The sequence below is a fragment of the Euwallacea similis genome, chromosome 3, assembly GCF_039881205.1.
Source record: "Euwallacea similis isolate ESF13 chromosome 3, ESF131.1, whole genome shotgun sequence".
Taxonomy (NCBI): domain Eukaryota; kingdom Metazoa; phylum Arthropoda; class Insecta; order Coleoptera; family Curculionidae; genus Euwallacea; species Euwallacea similis.
In genome coordinates this window covers 8408761-8431403 of record NC_089611.1, presented here as the reverse complement: position 1 = coordinate 8431403, position 22643 = coordinate 8408761, and the positions used below count along the sequence as shown (strand labels likewise).

The window sequence follows — 22643 nt, the reverse complement described above, 5'->3', positions numbered from 1 at the left end:
CAGTCTGAAGATTTGTCGTCCACAAGACGTACACGATTCTTGGTCCTCTCTAATTTTTCTTTATTTAGACAATAAAGTTATTTCATTCTAAGTTGTACCTCTTATTATCTCCCAAAATCCAACATACGCACCTATATTATTCACAACTTATTTGTTTTGGCATAAGTAAATATTACTTATGAAAGATACTTACTCTTATCTCTACATATCATCCTGTAGAATTAACGTTAACCGATAAAATTTATTATTTTGTGATTAGGCATTATCTGATAAGTTGTTATTTCGCAGTAGACCACAAGTTCTCCAGAGTTGATTTTCATGTATGTTGCGTTACATTTGAAGCAAAAGAAAATTAAAAAATGTGTACTGAAGCTATTGCAAGAATTCTAGTTTTCGTCTTTAACTTTTGCTTCGTATTGGTGGGAGCAACATTACTAACTCTAGGTATACTCTACACAATAAATTTTTCGGATTTCTTAGACACAATCCCCGATGATTACAAAATCATTGAACATGTCCCAACGATTGCCATCGTAGTTGGTTCAATTATATTCTTCATAGCGTTCTTAGGTAAGTAAGATGACATTATTTTACCTCAAGACACATTGGTGCAGTTTCATTATAAGTATCTACCTTTTCTAAACTAAATTGAGACAATTACGATATTGTAAAAAAAATGTAACTTTTTATGGGGACATGAAAGTCCATAGTTGTCTATTTGGATAGTGTGAACTAGTGATCGACAAACGGTAGCTTAACTATTTTTAAAAAATTTCTATTAACTAATGTGGAGAAAAAACTGATTACCCAACAAAATCATGAAAAAACATGTGCTATCTTTGGATAAATTTGTCTAGCGAATCTTTATCTGTCCCTGCATTGGAAACTCATGGAAATGGTTAACATACTAAAAATGGTGCTGCTCAGTATAACGCCGATGTTTCTTAAATCAATTATATGATAAATTTTTAAATAAATAAATGATGTAAATATATACACGTAAGTGAGAATCGTTATTAGGAGAGTCAATGGCGCATGAAGGGTTGGGCCTCGTTGCGAAACAAATTCATGTGTTATGTATCGATCTTTATTTCAAAAATTATGCTTCAGTGACAAATAAAATAGCATCAGAAAATAAATGTGGAGATATGGGCCTGGACTTGCATTTGGTGCCCAAAATGCAATACACATGCTATGCGCGTTTCACAATTTAAGAACCCGGACATTATCTTAAATTATTTCTCCTACTTTATTGTTTTTTTTTATCCTGACTATTATTTCAACACTGCTATTACTTTCACTGCAGTAAAATACAAAACTTCTCAAATTATAAATAACCTTTACAGCATTAATTGTAAATAAACTAAATCATTGAATTATTAGTCCTAAGAGAGGTATTAGTCATTTTTCAAAATTCAATGTATTTTCATCCTGTACAATGACTTGATAATAATGCCTAATTGACCAATTTTAACAAATTTATTTTCACCTTTGCCGCTACCGTATTAATTCACCTGGATAATTTATTTTACGAACTTTATTTATTTTTAACTTTATTTTTATTGTTCTAAGAATGACAACGTCGATTTAATTGGCTTATCTATTTTAGAATATCGAACTGCTCAATGCTCCGACAGTCCAAGATTCTCAAATTAATTGTTTATTAATTTTTAACTTTTTTCAGGATGCTGTGGTACATTGAAGAGCAGCAGTTGCATGCTCACAACATATGCGAGTATCTTGTTCATCATATTTGTCCTACAAGTGGGTTTAGGAATATTCGGTTTAGTACAAATTAAAAACACAGATGAGTTAAAGAAGGCCATACGTGAACAAACTACCTTTTTCTTCAACAAATATCACAACAAAGACGAGATAGCTAGAGTTATTGACGATATTCAAACAAACCTCAAATGTTGTGGGTCAACAAATAGTAGTACACCTTACGGTGGAAATCCACCTGCAAGTTGTTATGAAAATCCTACTACAAAAAAAGATCTATATAGGGACCCATGTTACTCTAAAATATTCGAAACTTTGACAGGTTCTGTAAGAATTATAGCAATAGTGACGTTAGCAATTTCAGCAACTGAAATTATTGTCGCCTTTTTAGCTTTATACCTAGCCAATGTTATCAAAGGCAAGTTTAGGAGGACTCAATATTAAAATTAGATTTTGCTTTCAAACTGGCGGGTCCGAAATTCACTAATCATAAGAATTAAATTGATCACACTGGCGCCGTCAAAATGTACAACATTAGTAATGTTAATTAAAAAGAAGCAAAGTTGAAAGTTTATTGTTGAAAAATCGGAGGACCTGTCAATTAAACGTGCTTTGGAATATACCTCCATTTATTTAAGTCATTATTATGTTTAAAATGTATCGATTATATATGAGATCTATTTTGACATAACAATTTCTGTACGACACAATAAAATATCTAAAAAATTCTTATACATAAGATATTTGCATTATTAGTTATGCGAGTGTTTCTATACCACTTTCCAATTTGCCCAATGAAATTTCGAGAATGTATGAACGATTTATACAAACTGCGCATGCAATAGTTCGGAATTTGGCTGGAAGAAACAATATACCCTACTTTTCTCTTAAAGTTGACAATATATTGTTAATGTATTGTCAACTTTGACTGCAAGATAATTTCCATAGAAACATTGAAAATGAGCCCAGGTAATGGACAATTTCTTGGTTCCAACTGTTGGTAAAATGAACCATGCAGGGTGTGAGTGACCAGAATGATACACGTTGATAGTATATAAACTATTAGTATATTATACGAGAAATAAAGTGCTTGGTTGAGGTGGTTCCGTAACCTCTTACAGACTAACTATATCATATTCAAAGAAGTAAAGGGTACATAGAACCCAAAAAATAAAAACACAACGTAGCCAGAAAAGAATCAGACATAAACATAAACAATCTCCCTAGACGAAAGGTAATCAATATCAAGTATTTATTACCGAAAATGGGAGACTGTTCCCATAAACCATCTTTAATATTGTGATTTCTAACACCAACTTGACATTAAAAATTACCAGCACACTAATAATTTAACCTTTAGACTTAGGTGTAAAGTCATGGTTAAAAATTCGGTTTAGCTGAATCAGAACTGGTATTTGAAACACGTTATCAGATTAGCGTTAGTGTTACCAATTTTAACAAATGAAATGAATTTGACTCTTATAAATGATTCAAGTGCTAGTTCTAGTTCAGTGTGCAGTTAAACTAATTTGAAACCTAATTATAGAGCTGGTCCTAATACATACATGTGAGCATTCCTCGCTTATGTTAAGACTATCAAGTAATACCATGTGAGAATGACATGGGGGTTAGCCGTAAACTACTTCTAAGATAAGCGTGAGAAAACGATAGAGGGTTGTTTATGAATTCCTTAACATAGGCGAGAGAAAAATTGATGACGGGTCAGGGAATCGTGGGAAAAGGCCTGGAATGTGGCTTATCAATGCTCTTGAAAAGAGCGCGGGGGTGGATAAGACATGTGTATCGGGGGGCATTCTGACTCGGATCCTTGACAAGTAAAGAAGTACCTCAAAACTTGCTTTTGTTTTATTTTTTTCTTTCCATAACGATACCGAAATCTTACATACACATAAAACGTAAAACTAAATGTCACATCCTTTGTCCATGTCGGTATCCTTAAAATTAGTCAAATTTGAGTTTACATTCACACTTGAAGTTTCCATTTTTGTCCTGATATTGTCATGAATTGGGCTGCTGGGCAATTGACTTTGGTCGTTCCAGTTGATTTCATCAAAATCAATGACAATTTTGCGGTTTTTTGGTATAAATTGTCTGAAAATATGATAATAATTTATTTGATATGTATATGTCAGATCTTCCAAACTCGTAGAGAAACAAAAACACAAGTTTAGGTGATACTTCTTTATTTCTCTAGAATCGGGAATCGAATGAATCCCTTTTTGATGCGTGAGGGTCACCCCGGGTGCATCTGCTTTTCTTCCAAAAAGCCTGTCACCATACCTTCCACATTCTTCCCACGCTTACATCCTTTAATCATCTTATTCGCACCTCCATATGTTTTTAGGCGAGATGATAAACAGACCTTTATCTTTACCACGAATGATCTATTTTGACTAGTACAAGTTTAGTCCATTTCTAATTTACAATGGGGCACCAGTAGGTGCCTGTGACATTCCGCACATGTCCAAGGATAAGTTACAATATTATGGGACAACATGTTTTTTGCATTTACATTAAATAAGTTGATAAGTAACCCCATATGGCTTTCTTTATGAAAGCTCACACGGCCAATCCTGACACAAAATTCGTTCTCGAATTTTATCCTTACTAAAACCTATAGTAAAAACATTATCATTTTATATTGCGAAGACTACGCCATTTTAACAATTTACAAAATATTAATTTTAATTGCAAAGAGCACGTCATTTCAACGTTTAGGTACTCATGACCTAACGCAAAGAGCACGTCTTTCAACAATTCTCAAAGTATTAGTTTCAATTGCAAAGAGCACGTCATTTCAACGTTTGGGTACTCATGACCTAACGCAAAGAGCACGTCTTTCAACAATTCTCAAAGTATTAGTTTCAATTGCAAAGAGCACGTCATTTCAACGTTTGGGTACTCATGACCTAACGCAAAGAGCACGTCTTTCAACAATTCTCAAAGTATTAGTTTCAATTGCAAAGAGCACGTCATTTCAACGTTTAGGTACTCATGACCTAACGCAAAGAGCACGTCTTTCAACAATTTTTTTTTTTTTTTTTTTTTTTTTTTTTTTTTTTTTTTTTTTTAGGTGATAAATCTAAGTTTTTATCAACTAATAAAGCTCATACGGACATCCGTTGAACAGAACACTTGATAGCGATAACATAACTACAAAAATATTACAAGGGACAAACCTATAAGATACAGTAATATCAAGAATTATTAAATAATTATTAAATAGAAGAAATTATAAAATTATTATCAATATACTACTGATACTTCCTCTTCGAATTCGCCTGGCCATATTCGCATCATGTCTTTGGCGACAATTCGTTTGCGGTTAGTGGCTAAGTTTTTTATTTCTACGCGGTCGTTAGGCAATATCTGCAAAATTTCAAATGGACCTTCGTATCTTGAGTCTAACTTGGACAGATGTGAGTTCCCGGATGGGTGAAAAACTATATCGCCTACTTCGAATTTTTTTGTCATGCGTCGCTTTTTGTCAAATCTTTCTTTTGATTCTGATCCGTAGCGCAACGAGCGTTCATGGGCTGTTTTGCGGTCTTTGTCTAAATTTCGGTTGGTACTTATCACGGGCTTGATGGTTTCTGTCAAATTCTGAATCTCTGGGATATCTAAGGTTTGTCCTGTGAGTAGATAAAGTGGGGAAAAACCCGTTGTTTTTTGAATGGTCGTGTTGAGAGTTAACTGTAACTTTGAAAGAACGCTCGTCCATTCTGACTTGTTGCCATTTAGATCCGCCCTGAGCAAATCTAGAATTGTCGAGACGTATCTTTCAATTTGGCCATTTCCACGCGGGGCACTTTTAGCAATAAGATGTTGTGTAATTTGTAACTCTGAAAGCAACTGCTTCACTTGTTGATCAGTGAAATTGGTTCCTCTATCGCATATTAGTCGTTTAGTGTTTCCGAATATAGTTAGATAAGTCTTTAATTTCTCGCATGTCTCAGGGCCGGAGAGGGTTTTTAAGGGGATCAAAAACAGGTATTTTGTGAAGGCATCGATTACAAGAAGGACATGCTTGTAACCGTCTGGTGATGTAGGGAATGGACCAACACAGTCACAGTGTACGGTGTGGAAAGGAATGGGGATTTTATTGATAGGATGTAGCCGTCCCTGTTTGGGTCCAGTATGCTTCTTGTTCACGATACACTTTAGGCATCGATCGCAGTATTTTTTGACAAACCTAGCCATTCGTGGAAACCAGAAGTAGTGATTTATTTTAGCAAATGTCTTATCTGGTCCCACGTGAGACTGTTCATCATGGAATATTTTTAGTAACCCGAGCCTGCTTCCTTTTGGGACAAAAGCTCTGTAGATTGGTGGATTTTGGCCCGGATTTATTTTTCTAAATAAGATGTCGTTTTGGCAGAAATATTCGTGAGTCAGATAACCATCAAGCAGTTTTGATTTGATCTCGCGAGTCTCGGGGTCGCGTTTTTGATTGATTTTGAGCCAGTTGTCGGTCGTGAGGACGTTCACGGGAGCTGAGCAACTAAGTTCTTCCCGAGATTGTGGAATATTCCTACTGAAATAGTCCACATGGGGAATGTATTTGCCTTTTCGATACTCAATGTCGAAATTGAAGGATTGTAAATAAAGCCACCATCTTGCAACTCTGGGCGCTAAATCTTTCTTCTTCTGTGTCAACCTAAGCGAGTTGCAGTCGGTAACAAGTTTAAAGTTTATCCCTAATAAGTAAACACGATAATGTTTTATGGCATAATACACAGCTAGTGTTTCGAGTTCGTACGAATGGTACTTGCATTCCTCCTTCGTAGCTCGTTTTGAGAAATACGACACAACTTTTAGTTTGTTGTCATGTTTTTGAAATAGAATCGCCCCATACCCTAAAGAACTCGCGTCTGTATGGAGCTCGGTGTTTAATGTTGGGTCGAAAATTGCCAAAAGGGGGTGCTGACTTAAAAACGCGCAAACATAACTCTTGGCAATTTTCTGGTCAATTCCCCATTCGAAACTCACATCTTTTTTCGTTAATTTCGTAATGCAAGCGGTACGTGCGGCGAACTCGGGGACATACTTGCGGAAATAACCGGCCAAACCCATGAACTGTCGGACTTGTTTAACATTTTTTGGATCGGGCGCGTTAAACAAAGCGGCCAATTTCCTTTTATCAGGTCTTACACCCTCTAGAGATATTTCGTGGCCAAGATAAAGAATTCGGTTCTCGAGAAACTTACATTTATCGATGTTTAAAGTGAAACCCGCTCTAGTAAGAGAAGCTAATACCCTATCGAGCTTATCAAATCCTTCTCGTATGGTTCTAGACGGGATAATTATGTCGTCCAAATATACCAACGCGTCGGCGTCCTTAAGTTTGCCTAGCGCCTTACAAATTGCCCGCTGAAACACCGCAGGAGAGTTCGACAGCCCAAAGGGTACACGCAAGTACTCAAAATGTCCGTCCGGCGTCACGAATGCCGTCTTTTCGATCGAATTCTTGGCCACAGGGATCTGGTGAAATCCAGCCGCCATGTCTAGGGTCGTGAAGTACCCGTGTCCTCCCAGTTGGTCAATTTGGTCGTCTATGCGTGGTAACGGAAAGCGATCTTTGACGGTGATTTCGTTGAGTGCGCGGTAATCCACGCATAAACGATGACTACCATCCTTTTTGTGGACTAAAATAACCGGGCTAGCGTATGGCGATGTACTTTCGCGAATGATTTTGTTTCGCAATAGATCTTTGATAATTCCCTTAACTTTTTCTCGCTCGCTCAATGACATTCGATACGGGTTGTAATGTATTATTTTATCGCTCTTCAATCTTATTTCCATTTCGCCAGTTTTTATTGCCCCAACGGAATTACCAGTAGCTATGAAATCGCTATATTTCGTCAATAACCTTAGCAATTCATCGTATTCGCCCCCTTGTACGCCTGTCTTAATTTGTTCGGGAGAAATGCTTACATTTTGAATTGTTTTAGATTCATTCTTATCTTCCTCATCATCTAGGTAAATTTTGGTACCGCGCGAGTCAGTGCAAATTTTAACCCCCTTATAATTGAGCAAATCCCTGCCTAGTATAGCGTCTGGTTTCATAGCAGAACTTTCGACAACATAAAAGGTGATATCGAATGCAGTACCCTCTCTTTCGAGCAACAAAGCCGCCCTTCGACAAGTTGGTACTAGGTTACCACCTATACCCCTTAATATAACGAAACTTGGTTCAAAACGGCAATTTAGTTTATTAGCGACTTTCTCAGAGATGAGGCTACATTCGGCACCAGTGTCGATTAGGCAGTTTACAGTCAAATCTTGTATTTTAAACTTGACGCAAAAATCACTATCTAAGCTTACGCAGAAATAATTTATTTTCGAGAATCTCGACAAGTGGCCCCCTCTTTTATTTTTAAAAAAACACTTTTCGGGAGAATGTCCGATTTTTTTGCAGATATCGCAAGGCTTTTTAACTTCCATCGGATTTAGACCACCCGCAGTAGTAGTATCGCTCAATTTGGACGATTTCCCACAGTTTCGACTCATATGCCCAGGCTTATTACAATTATAACAAATTATCCCTTCGTCGTTCTGCCTAGGCAGATCTGGACGGGGACGTTTTAAGGATTTTCCTTGAGGCTGATGGCCTTGTTTATTGATTTGATAATTACTAAGTACATTAAGTAGCGTCGCAATAGAATCAATATTGCTATTAAAGGCTGCTGTTTTAACATGAGTGTCGGTTATGTCACCAATAACCAGCTCAATTATTTGACCAACACTTAGGTTAAAATTCAGCCCTTTCAATAACGATATCTTCTTTCGTGCGTACTCACAGTAACCCGGTGCTTGTCCGCTGGTGTACAAGCTTGCCCTGCGCAACCGCTCGCTCAGGTTTCGTCGTACAGGATAGAGCTGACAAATTTCTGCTCGAAAACTAGCCCAATCCTTTCTTGCTGGGTGCCAATTATTGTACCACTCCTTAGCGTCGCCCTCCAAAGCGCTTGCAGCTCGGCAAAGTTGTTCGAAATCAGTCCAATTAAAGGTGGTCGCCAAGGCCTGCACGTCATCACACCACCCGTTCGCCCCTACATCGCTCTTCGAGGGGTCGAAGGTCGGAATGTCCACTGGCATAGCAGGCGCCTGCAGCACAGGCACAGCTTGTTGAGGCCGTTGTTGCATTTCACGAAGAACAGCCGTCAAAACACTGGTCAATTCTTCCATGCTAGCGTACTTTTCTGCACACGAAACGCACCCACAAAACAAGCGCACTTTTCACACAAATAATTGTTTTACACGTTGTGGTATCTTCGCGAGTCTATCCCACTTCTGATGTCAGATCTTCCAAACTCGTAGAGAAACAAAAACACAAGTTTAGGTGATACTTCTTTATTTCTCTAGAATCGGGAATCGAATGAATCCCTTTTTGATGCGTGAGGGTCACCCCGGGTGCATCTGCTTTTCTTCCAAAAAGCCTGTCACCATACCTTCCACATTCTTCCCACGCTTACATCCTTTAATCATCTTATTCGCACCTCCATATGTTTTTAGGCGAGATGATAAACAGACCTTTATCTTTACCACGAATGATCTATTTTGACTAGTACAAGTTTAGTCCATTTCTAATTTACAATGGGGCACCAGTAGGTGCCTGTGACATTCCGCACATGTCCAAGGATAAGTTACAATATTATGGGACAACATGTTTTTTGCATTTACATTAAATAAGTTGATAAGTAACCCCATATGGCTTTCTTTATGAAAGCTCACATATATGTATACAGGGTGTCCGGAAATTAGAGGTAAATATTTCAAGGGATGATTGTATGACCAAAATATGTAGGAAACCTCATATAAGCATAGGTCGGCAAATGGACCCTAAGAGAGCTAGACCCTTTTAAAAGGAGAAGTTTGAAAATGGTTTTTTATCGATATATTCTAAACAGTTTGAAGTAAAGTTATGAAATTTTGAAAGTTAACTCAGATTTTTATAGTAAATTAAAAAACTTAAACAAAATTTAAAAATCTTGTTTAGATGTGTGTTAAACAGGGCCGGCTTAAGCTATTTTAAGCCCTAACTTTTCATACATTTTGACTACATGAACTGAAAAAGAATGGTTTTCTAGATTAAAAAGGTACTTTTTGTCGACTTCGAAATAAGGCCTCGTTTTCGAGTAATATCGATTTTAAATAGCATATGCAAAGTGTCATGTAACGTGAAAAAAAAAACTTTTTAAAAAGAATTAATTTATGTTTGGTACTAGAAGGAGATCATTTTTATAAAATAAAATAAATAAATAAATAATTATTTACTTAATTAATTTTTCACGTTACATGACACATTGCACATAATATTTAAAATCGATCTTTCTCGAAAACGAAGCCTTATTTCGAAGTCAGTCGACAAAAAGTACCTTTTTAATCTAGAGAACCATGCTTTTTCAATTTATGTAGTCAAAATGTAGGAAAAATTACAATAAAAAAAGATAGGGCTTAAAATGGCCTAAGCCGGCCCTGTTTAACACACATCTAAATAAGATTTTTAAATTTCGTTTAAGTGTTTTAATTTATCATAAAAATCTGAGTTAACAGTCCAAATTTCATAACTTTACCTCAAACCGTTTCGAATATATCGATAAAAAATCATATTCAGGGTTCACCTTTTAAAAGGGTCTAGCTCCCTTAGCCCCCCCATTTGTCGACCTATGCTTATATGAAATTTCCTACATATTTTTGGTCATACAATCATCCCTTGAAATATTTACCTCTAATTTCCGGATACCCTGTATAAATTAGTAATACATAATGAATACAACTCAAAATATCGGGTACTGCTAGAAAAATGCGTTGCATTTAACTACTTACAAAAATAGTGGGAATAATAAATTTTTGTTTGCACATTTGGAGATTTTCTGAGTTTTTCTTTTGACTTACAATTCGAAATGTCAGAAAACTAGTTTTCGATTTTGCTGAAAAAAATTATTCTGCTTTTAGACAGCCACACAATGCATTGCAAAAATCTGAATGCTTTGAATTTGGCTACAGAACGGTGTAATAATGCTTCAGTTATCGGGTCATACTACACACCGATTGCAGCCGCTGGACCGTTCTTTTTTTAAACCACTTGGAGCTTATTATAATCAAGCTATGAAAAAGTGGCTGAGAACCAATGTCGGAAGGCCTGTAACTCAGTATCAAGTTGCAGCACTTTTAGAAGAAGCTTATGGAAAAGCTGCAACAATTGAGAACGTAAAAAATTATTTTTCTTTTTCTGGAATATGGCCGGTTGATAGGAATGTTTTTAAAGAATCAGACTTTCTTGTTTCTAAGGTATTCCAACAATCTCCTGTTTTAAAAAATAAAAAAATAATTGAAATGGATTGGTCTACTAACGATAATGTGCCTTTCATTATATTTAAAAATCGTGAAAACTTGCAAAATGTTGAACTTGAATTTCTATCTTCTACAAGTAAGGTCTTACGTGCCCCTTTACAGGCGATTGCTCCTCTGCCAAAACAGTCCACTAGATTTGAGCACAATCAAAAACTAAAACAAGGTCAAAAAAAGAGGAAGCGACACAAGACGTTGGAGAGGAATTCAAAAAGCTCTAGTAGTCACTAGTTCTGAGTATAAGGAAAATTTGAAAGTTTCTGCTCAACAGAAAAAAACCTGATTCTAAGACCGAAATGAAGTTTTTTTCTTCAAATGAATTTGTTTTTTTGTTAGCGTTTTGAAAATTTTCTGATGTTAATATAGTTAATACGAGTACATTAAAATTTCCTTTTTTATTAAGCATTTCATTTTTAAAACCGATAACAAAATCTAAGGGTACAAATTAGGCAACTCGTTGTGATTTGTACCTTTTGTAAACTTTTTGTCTTAAGTTATTTGTGAAAAACCTATTAGCAAAAATAAGTTGATGAGTGCTCAGTTCTGTGAATAAAGGACCAATTAATCCTTAAATGCATGGTGTTGCCATTTGGTAACACGACAGTATTTAAACATATCTAATGTGAAGAACGGAAAATTTCGGCTCGCTGCATGGCGTAGCCGATTGAATATTTACTATTTAAAATCTCAATTGTGTCATTCACGAATAAAAGGGGCTCTCTAGGATATTTCAACCATTTGTGTTATTCACAGTAATCCAGTCACATTGTAAAAGTTTCGAATTTTGTTATTTTGTTCACAATATTATTTTTGGCTTTTAAAATTGGGATTCTTAGTGCGTAAGGTATATATTACAGCCTAGTAATTTTGCAACCTTGCTTTTCTCCAAATACTGCTTTTTGTTTGTTTTGTGTTATTGCCAATTGAATACTGCATGCATTAAGTTCTACTGTGTTATTGCATTTGTCTTCTCTTTCAGCATGAGTAAAGATAAGTGGTTCTTGTTAGAAAAACAACCGATTGAATACTAGCAAAGTTTTACGGACTTGGAAAGTGACGATGAGGTTTTAAGTGATCATGAAAGCCTTAGCGAGTTTCAAGATGACTTAATGGTAGCTGGCTCATCAAAATTTACTCAAATACAGAATACGGTTGATCAGAAGTGTTTCAGTCAAACGAAAGCTCATTCATTCGCGCACAAGAATGATCAAAACCCAGAAGTCGTAACTAATGTGGAATCGAGTGATGGCGAAGAGGACTATGTACCTCTAAGTATTTTACGGCAACGGCAAAAAGATATAAAAAAAAACGGGCAGATATTAGAAAGAACACGATCTAGAAAGAAAAATCAATGCGATTAAAGAAAATCAAATGATACGTTTCAATGGAGACACAAAACTAGAATGAAGTATCTGTAAACGTGACAGTCCTTGTGAGTTTTTCAGTTTTTTCTTTCCCAATGAGTTGTTCACTAAAATCGTAAATGAAACTAACCTTTACGGAGTACAACAAAGATCCGAAAGACCACCGATTTTCACAATGGCCGATAAAAAGCAATATATATAGGAATAATAACATATGTATATGTTATTAATTCACATGCCTAATACGAGATTATTCTGGAGTAAAGAACTTAGATGTTCACTTGTAGCCGATGTAATGCCTGTAAATAAATTCGAAAAAATTAAATTATTTTTACAATTCAATATCAATCAAAGTTTTATAACTCGCGATCAACAAGGACATGACAAACTCTATGAAATAAGACCTATCGTTGATCACCTCAACAATAAATTTGGTTTGGTTGCCTTAGAGGAACATCTTAGTATCGATGAACAAATATACTCTACCAAAGTAAGGTATTATTTGAAACAATATATGCCAATGAAACCAAAAAGTGGGGTTTCAAATTCTATGTTTTATCAGGTATAACAGGATTCGCCTATTAATTCGAAATTTACGCCGGTCAAAAAGGTTTTAAGGGTCTACAAGACGGTGAATCGGACCTGGGAGCACTTCAAATCTCGTTTTGAGATTGGTTAGGATTATACTACGAGGAAAAAATTTTAAATTGTATCATGATAATTATTACACAGCATTATCTCTCATAGTGCCCTTGACAAAATAAGGAATGATTTATCTTTTTACGCAGAAATAGATTACCAAATTGCCTACATAGGCTTTTCTGAAAAATTCTGTGCGCGGTACTAGTCATGAATATGTCACAACAATCGACGGAATTGAAATATTTTCAGTGATTTGGAAAGATAACAAATATTTAACTTTTATTTCGTCATTTACAGGAAAGAATCCCGTTTCAAGTATAAAAAGATTTGATCGTAAAGAAAAAAGGATCATTGAAGTAGAGCGCTCTTACATTGTACAGGGTAGTTCATTTTTTTTTGGCTTTCGGAGGTATCATGGAAACTACTGTAGATAGCGTAAAACGGTTTACACAATAGTTTGCTATTTTTTTGTGAAAAAAATGATGTTGCTGACAAAGTTTTCATAGTTAGCTATATGTTTCATCTACAGGGTGATTTTGAAAAAATGCCATTTTGCGACCTCCCCACGTATTTCCTTTATCTCCTGGCTTATCGAAACGGAGAAAATGAATTCCTAGGTAGAATTTTCCGTAGAATCCAGAAGCGTACTCAGTTTTTTCTATATGTTATAATTTTTTGGTTATTGACTAAAGTTGGGTTTTTTCTTATGGAACACCCTGTATATTTTTTCATAATAAAATTCTTTTTGTGTAAAAAATTGTGTAAAAAATACTGTATGTATTAAAAAAATTCTGATCAAGTATGCCATGGAATTTTTTCAAAGCGAATCCGTATGTCTTTGATACGTTCTGCGTAATCTCGAACATAAATGAACTAACCTAACCTCATTTAAAAATACCACTCTGTTTACCTGTATTATTAGTTGATTTTTATTAAACATAGTCTTTTCTAAGACTTCATGGACTTGTGTGTTGCTTAGTTAAAGTTTTCTGGGTGCAAAAAATGGTTTTTGCACTCAAACAAAAAGCCTTGATGATTGAGTCTTATTTTATGAATGGCGAGTTCATAAACAGAAAATGGGCCTATAAATATCAACCCTGTTAGTTGGTCCACCACTTCCTGATGTTCTTTGAACACTGTCAGTTTCACAAAACAATTTCATAATTTGCTACAAAATTGCAATTCCATCACCGCAATGCGGGGATATTTTTCACGAAACTCTTGGAGACAAGGTTGAATTTTGTAGATCCATTCTCCGTTTATGAACTCGCCATTCTGAAAATAAAACTTAACCATAAAGGCTATTTGTTCGAGTGTAAGCAGCATTTCTTGCACTCAGAAAACTTTAACTAACCAACACACAAGTCCGTGAAGTCTAAGAAAAGACTATTTTTAATAAAAACCAACTAATAATACAGGTAAACAGAGTGGTATTTTTAAATAAGGTTAGGTTGGTTCATTTATGTTCAAGATTACGCAGAACGTATCAAAGACATACGGATTCGCTATCAAATAAATTCCATGATCTACTTGATCCGGAAATTTTTAATACACACGGTATATAATACTATAGAGTTGATTCTATATTTGATTGACAAAATTAATATTTATTAATTTCTAAATTATTTTTAGTAAGTACACTATGAAAAACAGAAGGATTTTTACTTTGACAAAAAATTACATGTATTTTCTGGAAATTTAAGTTAAACTATAATATATTAAGTTTCCCACTCCTTGTTATGGCAGTTTTTGAAAGTTCTGAAAAATATGATGCATTAGTTTGTTATATACAGTGCAATGAGAATATTGAACAAACTCAAGAAATGTATTTCAACCGATCCGATAAGTGTACCTAGGTCTACTTAACTTTATTTGTTATTGATTGTTTAAATTGTGATAAGTAATTTTAAATTTCCTGAACACAGACAACCCGAAAAAAGATTTTATCCACGACTTAAAAGGAATTTAATAAATTATGGCTCGTTTTGCAGGCCACATTCGAAAATTTATAATAAAGAAAATAGGGAAATTGAAGAAATTAACGTCTTAGCTAGTGTAGCAAATAACCCATCCGTTTCAAGTAGAAAAATTGAAAGTAACAGAGGCGTTGCAAGATCAACAGTTTTGCGAACATTACTTAAGCATAAATTCAAACCATTTAAATATAAAATTGTTCATCACCTTTTTCTTGAAGATGCAGAACGTCGGCTCGATTTTTGTTATTGATATCTGCAGAAGTTAAACAGTGATAGAAATTTTTTTTAGAAAATAATTTGATCCGATGAAGTTCATATAACTAGTGCAGGTATATTAAATAGGCATAACACTCTATGATGGTCGCAAGACAATCCACATAATATCCTTCCTCGACAACAACAAGGACGATTTGGGTTCAGCATTTTCTGCCTTATAATCGGAAGTAAAATATTTTATTGTATTTTTGAAGGAGGATTGAATGTTAATAAGTATCTTCAAATTTTGCAACATGTAATTTCTGAAATTATAGATGAGATTCCGTTAGCACATAGAAATCTTTTTTTTTTTCAATAAGATGGAGCTCCAGCTCATACTGCCCTTGTAACTACTACATTTTTAAATGCAACTTTTAACAATAGGTGATTAGGCACTCATGGTCCAGTGAGATGGCCTCCATGATCCCCGGATCTTTCAATGTTACATTTTTTCTTTTAGGGTTGTTTCCAAATTATATTATACCTCACTCAATACATATAATAATATTGACGAGTTAAAAATGACAATCCATAGAGCTTTTGCTCAAATTCAAGAACGACCAATTGTCATAATAAATGCTTTAAAAAGACAGACAAATTATGTTAAAAATTGCATAAGAGTCAATGGTTTACAGTTTGAAAAATTTGAATAGCGTTGTAAATAATTTCATCGATTAAGTATAAGTAAGTCTAAGAAAATACATGTAATTTGCTATCAAAGTAAAAAAAGCCTTCAGTTTTTTATAGCCAACTTACAAAAATAATTTGGAAATTAATAATTAATTTCGCCAACCAAATATAGAAATAACCTTATAGTATTATATATTTTTTAAAAGAGAATTACAAGTAGAATTTTATTATGAAAAAATATACAGGGTGTTCCATAAGAAAAAACCCAACTTTAGTCAATAACCAAAAAATTATAACATATAGAAAAAACTGAGTACGCTTCTGGATTCTACGGAAAATTCTACCTAGGAATTCATTTTCTCCGTTTCGATAAGCCAGGAGATAAAGGAAATACGTGGGGAGGTCGCAAAATGGCATTTTTTCAAAATCACCCTGTAGTTCAAAAATGAAGCTAACTATGAACATTTTATCAGCACCATTATTTGTTTCACAAAAAAGTAGCAAATTATTGCGTAAACCGTTTTACGCTATCTACAGTAGTTTCCATGATACCTCTGGAAACTATCAAAAATGGGTCACTGTACAACAAGAATTTAATAAACACATAGGAAAAGTAGATTTATTAGACACTTTTATGGGAAGATTTTAGTAGACAGTTTTATTAGAAAAAAAAATTGTATATACGAATATTTTATCGTTTGATTGACTTATCTTTGGTAAACATATGGTTACTTTACAAACACGTACATTCTGAGAATGGAAGTGGCAAATTACTGAATTAATCTGAATTTAGAGCCGCAGTCGCCTACCATTTGTGCAATTTTAGATCCACACATGGAAAACGTGAAAAACCAAACAACTTGGAACAAGAAATTGCAGAAAAAAGAAAGATAGGTCCGACGAAACATGTTCCTCCCAAAGAACTGCGAACAGATCAAATTAGTCATTGTCCTATACATCAGGATTCCAAAATAAGGTGCAAATATTCACAATGCAAAGGTTTCACACACACAAAATGTGAAAAGTGTGGGCTAGAATTATGTTTAAACAAAAATAAGAATTGCTTTAAAAATGTTCATGTTTAGTATTACTACGTCATTTTGACACTCGTTTCAACATAACTGCATATTGTAGCCATTTGGAAACACTTTTTTTGTGGTTCTTAAAAAATTTAAATAACGTCCAAATATTTTTTTAATTATTTTTCCTGTGTTTTAAACTTGTTAACTGATGTAGTATATATATTTTTTGTTTCTAATTAAAAAAATCATGCATTTAAGGATTAAGAATCCAGACTATTTTATTACGGAAAATTTGGATTATTTTGATAGTTATTGTCAGTTAAGTTCAAAATGGTACAAATTAGACAACTTTGCCCTATACAGGGTACCCAAGATAAGGAGGGCCACTAAGGGAATCTTCGAAACGATACAGATGCTGTAGAGAAGTACCATCAGTTTTGGTCTAGGTTTAATATTACCGCCAGAAAAAAATAATATGTAAAATCGGAAAATCCAATTTTTTCCAAATATCTCAAAAACCAAAAAATATTTTGGCGATTTCTAAACACCATTTTTTTAGGTCATTGATTGCGCAACTTTTCTTCCATTTAACCAAATCTGTATCTCTTACCGTTTCGAAGATTCCCTTAGTTGGCCCTCCTTATCTTGGGCACCCTGTATATCTTTGTGTAGAATAAACCTTATATTTTTGGAATCAGCAAGAAGAGGGCTATAGAATGAATCAATTATATAGAGGATGTCCTATTTAAAAAATTAAAATTTCTCTCAATATTCCTAAAAATATTGCTTTTTAAAAAATGAAAATTAAACTTAAAAAAAATAAAAATTTTAAAGAGGATAAGATTTACAGGTAGTTTTAAAAAAATGCCCTGTAGCTTTGAGGCGGTAATAGATATCAAAATACGGTTTTCGCCGTTAAATTCTCCTCAAAAAGTGTTTCTCTACATGATTAAAAAATGGGTTTCTCTTGTCAAAACTATCCAAATGTGACTAACCTATATAATAAACAAGTAACTATTTTGTGTTCACTTACTAAATGGAATTTGTTATTTCTAGAAATTCTGATATTTTTACCATATCTTCTTAAGATATGCAAATATGAAAGAATAGAAAATACCAAAACAAACAAGATAATTCAACTCACATAAAATATATGATCACACTCACCTATATTCAATACCAACAGCATCAAACATGTTTTTGGCAGCAATTGTTGATAATTTCCTTTCATGTTTATCTGACATATAAACAACTTCTTTTATTCCTGATTGAATTATAACTTTGGCACATTCATTACAAGGAAATAACCCCACATACATAGTGCAATTTTTGACACTGGTACAATTTTTATTTAATATTGCATTAAGTTCCGCGTGACACACTACAAAATAAAAAATAATGAAAAAGTGTAAATAGGGCTTAAATTGGGTACAGTAGAAACAAAAAATGTTATATAGTCCATCGTTTAATTTACTTAAATTGCAAATTAAATTAACCTATGTATAAATATACTTTGACATTCATAAGAAATACATTGGTGTCAATATCATATGGATAAATTTCTTATATGTACCTCTTGTTACGGACACCTCTAATAGATGGACAACTCTCTTGAACGAACACTTTTTGTGGCGCCGATTTTGCTATATTGATTTCTTATATATTCAGCTCTCTCTTGAGCGGACACTCTCTTGGACGGACGCGGACACCGAAATCCAGTCCCATGAAACAGTAAAGCTCTCTATTGAGCGGACGGAAAACAACATTTCAACTTGCGCGCAAAAATAAACAGTCGGGGTTTTTTAGGATTCAATGGGTAGTTCCCCACTAGAGTGCGTGGACCTATTCGCGGAAGCAATAATAATTTGTAATTTTGCCTGTAGTGTTGTAACATTGCCGACATGTCGTCGAAACGGAATGTTCTAACGCTTAAACAATAAGTCCATGTAATTGAAACATTCGATAAGGAAAAATTTAGTGTCCGTGATTTAGCAAAACGCTTTGAAATAGGAAAAACACAGGCAGCTAATATTGAAAATAAAGAACATCTATTAACTAAATTTCGCTCAAATATAAACGTATGTGAAAAACGAAGCTTTTTAAAAGAAGAAGGTAGAAATATCGATAGGTTGCGTTATGAGTGGTTTATTCGGACTCGTAGTAAAGGTATTCCATTATCAGGTATGTTCATTATTTTAATTTAAAGTGATTTGACGTAAATAAAATTTTAAATATACAGTGAAATCTCTCATAGCAGACACCTCTCTTAAGCAGACACCCCTCTTGAGCGGACACTTTGTCCCGGTCCCAAAAATTCATGAAATTACATTAGATGAATTTTTATCTTATTTTTATTTAATGTGTATACATGTTTATTTTTTCAATAAAAAATCCTTTATTTAAATACATATGTATATGTTTTCTGGATGATTTTATATAATAAAAAATATCTGTTATACCTGAACTTTTTTCCCTTTGAGCGGACAAAATTTATGGTACCATCAGTGTCCGCTTAAGAGGGATTTTACTGTATATGTATGTATATTTTCAGGTGTATTACTAAAAACAAAAGCCAAAGAAATCGATGATGGATTAAGTTATAATAATTTTAGTGCTTCCGAAGGTTGGCTGGAAAAGTTTTGTATCCGACACAATATCGCTTTCAGAGCCATATCTAGGGAGGCTGCGAGTGTAAATCCCAATGATGTTGCCACATTTTTGGCCAAAATTCCTTCAATTATAAACACATCTTTTTCAGAAAAGATTTATAATGCAGATGAAACCGGGCTATTTTTTCGTTCACTTCCCAACAAAACATTACATCTGAAACGTGAAAGATGCACTGGAGGCAAACTTTCGAAAGAAAGATTTACAATACTGTTTTGTGTAATATGACTGGCAAAAAAGAAAAACCGCTAGTAATAGGAAAAACAGAAAAACCAAGGACTTTCAAACATATTAATCTAAATGATTTATCGGTTACTTGGAAATGGAATAAAAAATCATGGATGACTGGTGAACTAATGACAGAATGGTTGGTGCAGTTGGATTAAAGGATGAAACATGAGAAACGAAACATTCTGTTATTTCTTGACAATGTGTGTTCTCATCCAAGAGACATAGTGAAAAAATATTGAACTGATTTTTTTCCCTTCTAACTGTACTTCTGAATGTCAGTCTTTAGATCAGGGCATTATTAAAAGTTTCAAATCTTTACAGAACATTTATTGTGAAAAAACTTTTAGTAGCCATTAATATTGCTGAACAGCTCAAGAATTATCAAAGAATATACATATTTTAAATACAATTTATCTTATGCATGGGACAAAGTAACAGAAAGTACAATTCATAATTACTTCTACAAATCTGGAATTACTCACTCTACTAACCGTGAAAATGCACCACATAGTCTAGAAAATTCAGATACTAAAGATGACCTTCTATTGTCACTTTTAGCTCAAATATTGAAACGTAAAAAATGATTTTGGAATTGATAGTGATAGTGCAAAATGATAGTGATACAGGGGACTTTTACACCGTAGACGATAATATCTTGTTCGAAAAAATAGATGATTCCGCATGCCTGGAGGTTTGCTTGCAAGAAAGAGTGTCCGATGATTCAGATGATGAGTATATAGCAGAAGAAGAGGGTATATATATATCAATAAGCAATTGTTGATATATACATATACCTGATTTGACACAGCAATTAAAATGCTTTGTTGAGGCACGTGGTAACTTATCAGCTCTAAATTTAATATCTAAGCTGAATCTCCACATCCGGGATACTTTAATCACCAAGAAAACTCGACGAACAACTCTGCAGGAATATTTTAGACTTAATTAAAAATTTTAAAATATATAAATTGTAATTTAGGTTTCTTTTTAAGTTATAATAATGTATGTGTCGGAGATTTATTAGTTTTTAGTTCTGTAGATGTAATATTAGAAGAGACAATAAGATGAAGGGCAGGCTGACAGTCTTAAGAAAAAGCATTGTCAAGCGAGGTCACTAATACCACGACGCTCTTAAGTGGCCATGTGTGTTAATTATTGGGGTGACACTAAACTATTGGTTCCTTTGTAATAGGGACTAGCAGGTACTTTTCCCACGGTTCTGAAGGACTGGGAAAGTTAACACAACAGGGACAAAGAACTGACAGTTAATAGATTGACGAGCAGAAGAGCGGTCGTGGGGTAGTGAATTCGCTAGTCTGTCTTTTCATTCTTTGACTTTTAAAGAGATACCTTTCCTTCAAAATGGAAAACGCATCAAACACTATTCCGACATATGTAATATTTTTTTACACCTTATGCCATTTTCTACGTACATATTAAATATTATTTTTAGTTATTAATAAATAATATAATGTTTTGCTATATTCGCTTTTTCGTCACATCTCTCTCTTAGACGGACAACTCTCTTAAATGGACACTTTGCCGGGATTTAGAATTTAGAATTTAGAATATTAAGATATATAAATTTAGAATCCTAGTTAAAAAATTTTATTTACGCTATAACTTGTAAACAAACGAAAATCGGATAACAACATTTGAGTTTTTTTACATTTATTTTTCATGTACAATACGCTTCTGAAGTTTGGCACGATCCTCCCGACTCACCCTGTATACAAGAGTCTAGCTTAGCAAAGTCTAACTCTTTTATTCATAACAGAACAATTTGATGTAAGTATTTTTCACCTAAAAATGATAATTTTACATCTTAGTCTCTCAATATCTACTTATGACAATAGAGATTTATGTTGTCATTGAAAAGGTTTTTTTCAAGCCCTCTAAATATATAATAATGGTGGTCCTTAAGAAAGTTGTATAAAGTGAAGCTTTTCATGTTATGTTAAGATGGGTTTATACAGCACATAATGTATAACACAATGAATAAGGATTGCACAGTAAGTTAAAAAGATATTAACTTTTTATATCCTGTTATGTTTATGCTATGTTCTGTATAGACAGTAATAGGTACCACCATAAAACCCACTTCCTATGTCTTGCACTATGATATGCATTATGTGCTGCATAAACCTGGTTTTATGTCACCTTTATTTTATTTTAGGTAAATCTCAAACCTGGGCTAATTCATATGATTTGTTAAATGCTGGTCAACTCTACTTAAAACATACCATAGAAGTGTTTGTTTTCAAGTTTATTTTTGGAGTTTTTGGTCCAAGGGAACTGATCATCACTGCACCCGATAGGCATCCCATTATAGCCAACACCGACCATAACATTGTTCTCATTAACTATACAAGCCCCTACTTGCGAACATGGATCTTTGCTTCTTTGTGCAGCTAAAAATGCAGCTGCCATAAAATAATCTGGCCACTCCAGGTACCCTTTCCGTTTTTTGTTAATGTTGAGGTCAGTGCTATCCCTGTATTAATTCATATTTATGAGATACCCTAGTTTTTTGAGCTTAGATTTTGCTAGACTTACTTTTCATCTTTGCAATTCATGATGTGATGTAACTATCTGGCCCATAGAAGTCGAATAACTTAATTACGTAATTACTTATTTAAATCACTAATAGATAAAAGTTAATCATTAAAAATTCTGATGCTGAAATGTCAGACGCACACTTTGGTTAAGTTCATCTGTTATCTATTGTCAATAATTATTAGGTTTTTAATGACGTAATT

The 22643-nt window shown here is 34.0% G+C and overlaps 2 protein-coding genes and 2 pseudogenes across 2 annotated transcripts; 3 read left to right on the top strand and 1 right to left on the bottom strand.

Annotated features, from left to right (window-relative positions):
• Positions 1 to 281: 281 nt before the first annotated feature.
• LOC136420092 (23 kDa integral membrane protein-like) lies at positions 282 to 2449 on the top strand. The gene is made up of 2 exons (XM_066406859.1): positions 282 to 570; positions 1685 to 2449. Exons 1-2 carry the CDS (start codon positions 360 to 362, stop codon positions 2164 to 2166), a joined length of 693 nt encoding a protein of 230 aa, XP_066262956.1. The 5' UTR covers positions 282 to 359; the 3' UTR covers positions 2167 to 2449.
• A 348-nt stretch (positions 2450 to 2797) lies between these two features.
• LOC136420093 (deoxycytidylate deaminase) lies at positions 2798 to 22590 on the bottom strand. Its single transcript, XM_066406860.1, has 4 exons — positions 22441 to 22590; positions 22128 to 22378; positions 18154 to 18367; positions 2798 to 3834 (listed from the first exon to the last, which is right to left on the bottom strand). The coding sequence occupies exons 1-4, from the start codon at positions 22458 to 22460 to the stop codon at positions 3645 to 3647; spliced, it is 675 nt and encodes a 224-aa protein (XP_066262957.1). The 5' UTR covers positions 22461 to 22590; the 3' UTR covers positions 2798 to 3644.
• On the top strand, positions 18888 to 19776 carry LOC136420097 (jerky protein homolog; annotated as a pseudogene).
• LOC136420096 (tigger transposable element-derived protein 6-like) lies at positions 19878 to 20558 on the top strand (annotated as a pseudogene).
• Positions 22591 to 22643: the final 53 nt, after the last annotated feature.

Bases quoted from the DNA above. Each gene is read 5' to 3' on its own strand.
- LOC136420092 (XM_066406859.1), top strand. From the start codon at position 360: ATGTGTACTGAAGCTATTGCAAGAATTCTAGTTTTCGTCTTTAACTTT. The intron at 571-1,684 runs GTAAGTAAGATG...AACTTTTTTCAG, and splicing joins ATTCTTCATAGCGTTCTTAG to GATGCTGTGGTACATTGAAG.
- LOC136420093 (XM_066406860.1), bottom strand. From the start codon at position 22,460: ATGAATTGCAAAGATGAAAA. The intron at 18,368-22,127 runs GTATGTTTTAAG...TTTATTTTGTAG, and splicing joins TGAAAACAAACACTTCTATG to TGTGTCACGCGGAACTTAAT. The intron at 3,835-18,153 runs GTGAGTGTGATC...TCATATTTTCAG, and splicing joins GCTGTTGGTATTGAATATAG to ACAATTTATACCAAAAAACC.